The sequence below is a fragment of the Mandrillus leucophaeus genome, unplaced genomic scaffold (genome assembly GCF_000951045.1).
Source record: "Mandrillus leucophaeus isolate KB7577 unplaced genomic scaffold, Mleu.le_1.0 Scaffold337, whole genome shotgun sequence".
Classification (NCBI taxonomy): Eukaryota; Metazoa; Chordata; class Mammalia; order Primates; family Cercopithecidae; genus Mandrillus; species Mandrillus leucophaeus.
The window spans coordinates 1,172,929-1,178,928 of NW_012103554.1; the positions used below are offsets into that span (position 1 = coordinate 1,172,929).

Here is a 6,000-nt window from a genome sequence, read left to right on the forward strand (position 1 = left end):
CAGGAGGCTGAGGCAAGAGGATTATTTGAGCCCAGGAGTTTGAGGCTGCAGTGAGTTATGATAATACCACTCCACTCCAGCCTGGCTGACAGAATGTCTCAAAAAAAGAAAAGAAAAGAAAAGCTCAAGGACTAATAAAGTAACTTACATAAAGTGACTCACACCTGTAATCCCAGCACTTTGGGAGGCCAAGGCCGATGGATCACTTGAGGCCAGGAGTTCCAGACCAGCTTGGCTAACATGGTGAAACCCTGTCTCTACTATAAATACAAAAATTAGCCGGGCATGGTGGTGCACGCCTATAGTCCCAGCTACTAGGGAGGCTGAGGCAGGAGAATCACTTGAACCGGGGAGACGGAGGTTGCAGTGAGCTGAGATCGTGCCACTGCACTCCAGCCTGGGCAATAGAGTGAGACTTCATCCCCCCCCCAAAAAAAAAAAACAAACCTAAAATGAAAATAACCTACATAAAATAATTAGCAACACAGCAATATAAATTGTGTGTGTCTGCATGTGTGTGTATGCACACATAGGCAACAGCTAGGTACACACTGTATAAGACTTCAGAGAAGAGAAATCAGAAAATGATTCAAGTAAGGAGAAGGATAGGGCTTATGGAAAATCTTGAGAGATGGGTAGGACTTGATTAAGCAAAGGTCAAGGAGCATATAATAAGGAAGACACAGGCCTGGGAAATACTGTGGATATTTTAGATGGTATGTAATTTCAGATTATCTGGGCTAAAGTCAAGATCTGATTGTTCTTACAAAACTTGATGGTTAAATTTTGATACTGGAAGAGTTTGTTTGAATTTTTTAAGTTTTGCTACATTTTCCAAAATTGTCGTCTTCTTGGAAACTTGTAGAAGTTCAAAGCCTTCCTGATACAGCTGTGGGATCAGGCTCAGGGCTATGCCATATGTGAGAATGACTTGAGCAGACCATCTACCTTTCAGGCAGGTCTGCTAACTAATGACTATATTAAAGGCCCAGCTGCTTTTGATTGGGTTTCATAGTTAATGAAATATTATAGGTTTCAGGATGGCTACCATGGGCACACTGGTGTCTGTGGAGACTTTTACACTCTTTCTCTTAAGATGTTGCTAAACCCTAGTTAGTATTAAGAGTCTTTACTGCGCCTTTTAAGGAATCATTTCTCAAATTTTTGTAACCAGAAATTTCAACACTAATAATCTCTGTTCTTCCAAGGAATTTGGAGTTGAAAACTCAAAGGATCTGAGTATAGGTGTGTAATGAGAAGTTAGACTATTTACCTTGATCGCAGGGAATAGGGGGCGAGGGATTGGGATTACAATTAAAGGTCAAACAATAACAGGTTGTTTTCTCTCCTCATAGAAGATAGACTCAGAAGAAATGGCAAAACTCACCTAAATGAATACTTATTAATAGTTTAAGTTCAAGAAATAGTTTACTGATAACACATCATTAAAAATGTAAATAGCTTAAAGAAGAAGAAGAAAACAGTATTAACTGCTGGTTGTCATATGTAGGATACATTTCCTCCACAGAGATTGTGTCAATGTGGTCTGAGCAAGACACAGGATGCATTAGAGGAAGCTTGTCCAACCCATGGCCCACAGGCTGCATGCAGCCCAGGACAGCTTTGAATGTGGCCCAACACAAATTTGTAAACTTTCTTAAAACAGTAAGGGTTTTTTTGTTTTGTTTTGTTTTTGCGATTTTTAAAAAGCTCATCAGCTATCACTACTGTTAGTGTATTTTATGTGTGCCCCAAGACAGTTCTTCTTCCTCCAGTGTCTCCTGGGGAAGCCAAAAGATTGGACACCCCTGCATTAGAGTTTTTTGACTCTAGGGTGGTTGTGCAGGTACCTGGATTGGGCAAGGTGGCAGATCTTGAAATTGACATCTCTGGGCTCCCATCTTAAATTATTGCTAGCCGAAAAGAATCTCCTACCCATAGCATGGTTAGTGTATTAATATTTAGAAATATCTGTACTCAGAATCAGGGCAAAGGGGAGAATGGACTTGTGGCTTAATTTTATGTGGCAAAAGCTTTTGTGGAAGTAACTGTTAGGTCCTATTCTTGAACCAATAGTAGAGGGCATTAGATTATTGAGTACATGCACAGACAGTTCCTTCTTAATGTCTTGGCGGCCTAGGCTTTAGTGCTCTGCTTCTTGGGGATGTGAAATGAGATGTGAGTTAGTCAATACATGTGGTTTTGAAGCACTTGAGGGGAGAACTTTCCTTAGTAGACATTGGTTCCCCAGACAATGGCGGTGAAGGGCTGTCTGGAAGCAAGAAGTACAGGAACAGCCAGGAGCCAACTCCTCTAGGAGCAGTTGTCTGAGAGCAAAGAAGAATGATCGGAAGCCAGGGGTAGCCATTGCATTGTGGATTGTGGTCATGCTGCTTTTTTTTTTTTTTTTTTTTTTTTTGAGATGGAGTCTCGCTCTGTTACCCAGGCAGGAGTGCAGTGGCATGATACCTGCTCACTGCAACCTCTGCCGCCCAGGTTCAAGCGATTCTCTTGCCTCAGCCTTCCAAGTAGCTGGGACTACAGGTGCACACCACCATGCCTGGCTAAATTTTTGTATTTTTAGTAGAGATGGGGTGTCACCATGTTGGCCAGGCTGGTCTTGAACTCCTGACCTCAAGTGATCCACCTGGTTTGGCCTCCCAAAGTGCTAGAATTATAGGCGTGAGCCACCACACCCAGCCCTGCGATGCTGCTTTTAAACACTGCTTGAATGATTTTTCATTGACCAGGCTGAAGTGCTGACTTTCTTATTTTTGTGATGCATGTTTTCAGCACTGACACTGTTTTATGCTTATAAAGAACACTAGAAACTTTCATTCTATATAGTGGACGCTTGCAGACCTACTGTTGAAACAGAATAATGGAGAATTAGATGAAATTAAATGAACTTTTAGGTGGCATTTTTATTTATATTAAACCATGGATTTGTGTGTGTGTGTGTGTGTGTGTTGCTTAGAGTTCAATGATTACTCATCCTTAAACATCACTTAGTCTTGTCCACTGTCAAAATTTTAAAATATGTTGGTTAGAATATTATTGTCTTATTTTTAATCTTCACATATAGGAATCATCCTGTGTGTATTTACTGTTTCAATATTTGCCTTCCAGGTGCCAGGATTGCTGAGTATTCCCAGTTGTATGACCAGATTGTATTCAGAGAGTCTCCCTTGAAAATTCAGAAGGATGCCTGGGCCAGCCCTCAAGAATCCTCCCTCCTGAGGTCTGCGTCACCTTCCCAGGTCCACCATGGTAGTGAAGATTGGCTTCTGCATTCAACTTATAGTAATGGAGAGTTAGCAGATTTCTGTCTCCCACCAGAGCAAGACTTGAGGTCAAGATATCCCACGTTTGAGATCAATACAAAAAGTACTCCCAGGCAATTGTCCGCAGCTTGCTCTGTACCTTCTCTTCAAACCTCCGACCCTCTGCTGGGCTCTGTGCAGAGATGCAGCGTGGTAGTAAGTCAGCCCAACAAAGAGAACTGGTGTCAGGACCATCTTTACAACTCCTTAGGTCGGAAAGGGATCAGTGCGAAATCTCAGCCTTATCACAGGTCCCAGTCATCTTCCTCCGTCTTGATAAACAAATCAATGGACTCCATCAACTACCCTAGTGACATGGGAAAGCAGCAGCTGCTGTCTTTACACAGAAGTTCAAGGTGTGAGAGTCACCAGGACTTACTGCCAGATATTGCTGACTCGCATCCACAGGACACTGAAAAAAACTCAGATCTCACACTCCAAGACTCACAGAAAGTTGTGGTGGTCAATAGAAATTTACCCTTAAATGCCCAAATTGCAACACAGAACTATTTTTCCAATTTCAAAGAGACTGATGGAGATGAAGATGACTATGTGGAAATCAAGTCAGAAGAAGATGAGTCAGAGTTGGAGCCATCTCACAATCGTAGAAGGAAATCTGACTCAAAGTTTGTGGATGCTGACTTTTCTGATAATGTCTGCAGCGGCAACACATCGCATTCCTTGAATAGTCCGCGCACTCCAAAAAAGCCAGTTAACAGGAAACCTGAGCTTTCACCATATCTGACACCATATAATGATTCTGACAAACTGAATGACTATCTTTGGAGGGGGCCATCTCCCAATCAACAAAATATTGTCCAGTCTCTAAGGGAAAAATTTCAGTGTCTCAGTTCAAGCAGCTTTGCTTAAGGTTCTTCATAATAACTGCCTGAATCAACTTCTTATTTTGCTCATAAAACATTATAGATACTGATGAGGTGTTTTATGTGTACCAGATTAAAACAATTTTGTAAGAACCAGAGGTGTAAAATATACTTTCTTTTACAGCACAACTTTTTGAAATGGCTGACGATGCAGCCAGGATTGTACTGTAGCACATGTTGGCATCAACAGTATATTTTCTCATGCTGAGTGTCTTCATGTTTCATGTAAGTCAATCTTACTTGAAATTTTTTAGACTTTTAACACGATGGCCATAACCTGACAATAGTGCCCACACCTTAAGAATGCAATAATCCTTTCCCATTATCCAGAAGGCCCAGGTAGTTTTATCCTGTGACTTAAAGGCAGCAAGGAGACTTTGTCACGTTTTAAAAGGCAACGAAAGCTGTTGAAAGAATTATGCTTATATCTCACATTTTGGTTATATTTGTGGCAAGACCTTAGGATAACGTAAGCCAGAGATCTGTAATTGGTGTGTAGTCTGAGGTGCCCATTTTAGAGTTTTTGTGGTGGTATTCTTTTATTTCATTTTGATGCAGAAATTGTGTGACTGTTGAAAATCAAAATGTAGCAGGACCCATTTTCTGTACGCAAAACCCCTTACCACTATTCCTGGACAAGGCCTAGAGAATGAGCTGCTCATCATGTTTATACATAATTTCTGGGGTGAAATGAATGATTTCCTTAATGACTTAGAGAAAACCAAGGTCAATAAGATGCAGACTGACTTAACTATTAGAAAAGATGATCTGGGCACAGTGGCTCACGCCTGTAATCCCAGCACTTTGGGAGGGTGAGGGGGGCGGATCACGAGGTCAAGAGATCAAGACATCCTGGCTAACATGGTGAAACCCCGTCTCTACTAAAAATACAAAAATTAGCTAGGCAAGGTGAAGAACTCCTGTAGTACCAGCTACTCGGGAGGCTGAGGCAGGAGAATCCCTTGAACCCAAGAGGTGGAGGTTGCAATGAGCTGAGATGATGCCATTACATTCCAGTCTGGCGACACAACGAGACTCCGTCTCAAAAAAAAAAAAAAAAAAAAAAGATGGGATGACCTTCTGGGAACCATTTGATTACCTCTTCAAATGACAGACAGTTGAAAGAGAAAAAACAAAACTGAAATCCCACCAGACCATGTTGTGTGCCTGTTTCTAATCAATACAAAGTTAAGTATGAGCTAAAATCAGACAAAGCACTTTAAACTTACCCTTTCCAGAGCAGCTTTGCATATGCACCCTCCTGAGTTTGGGATTCTGTCAAATGACCTCCTTGATCCTGGCCCTGAGGAGTCATTGGCTGCAGGAATGGGGCAAGAATCTATTTCCTAAACCACACATAACATGGGAGCCTTTTTTCATTGTTTTCAGGTATATAAAAGAATGAAATCTTTGGTTACTAGGTGCTGACTAACACCTTCTATGTTCTGACCATTTGTGACATTTCATTGTGACACTGTGTACTAATCTAACTCCTTAGGCAACAAAAAAAACAAAAATAAGACATTTTGAATAAAAAGCAAAATCAAAGAAGCTAAAAAGAAAAATGAAGGCAGATAAATTGTGACTTTATAAACATATACGATTTTATTGACGATTGCAGTTAATGCAGCAAGAATGCTTTCTCAAGCAGTGGCCTTTGTATTCTCATTTTAATCAGGTGTACATTCTACAGCCCCTCTACCATGCTTTTAGTTTCTATTTTAAAAGATACAATAATATATGTAGGGAAAGAGGCCTGGGCTCTTCATTTAAAGGTAAGCAGTAATATTGAG

The 6,000-nt window shown here is 40.9% G+C and overlaps 1 protein-coding gene across 1 annotated transcript in view; it reads left to right on the forward strand.

Moving 5' to 3' along the window:
* PLEKHG1 (pleckstrin homology domain containing, family G (with RhoGef domain) member 1) overlaps nucleotides 1–4,964 on the forward strand; it is a 182,011-nt gene extending 177,047 nt beyond the window's left edge. Inside the window, exon 16 of the mRNA XM_011988722.1 lies at nucleotides 3,130–4,964. Within this exon, the coding sequence (XP_011844112.1) occupies nucleotides 3,130–4,193 (1,064 nt within the window). The 3' untranslated portion in view covers nucleotides 4,194–4,964. The remainder of the gene's footprint in view (nucleotides 1–3,129) is intronic.
* The last annotated feature ends 1,036 nt before the right edge of the window (nucleotides 4,965–6,000 follow it).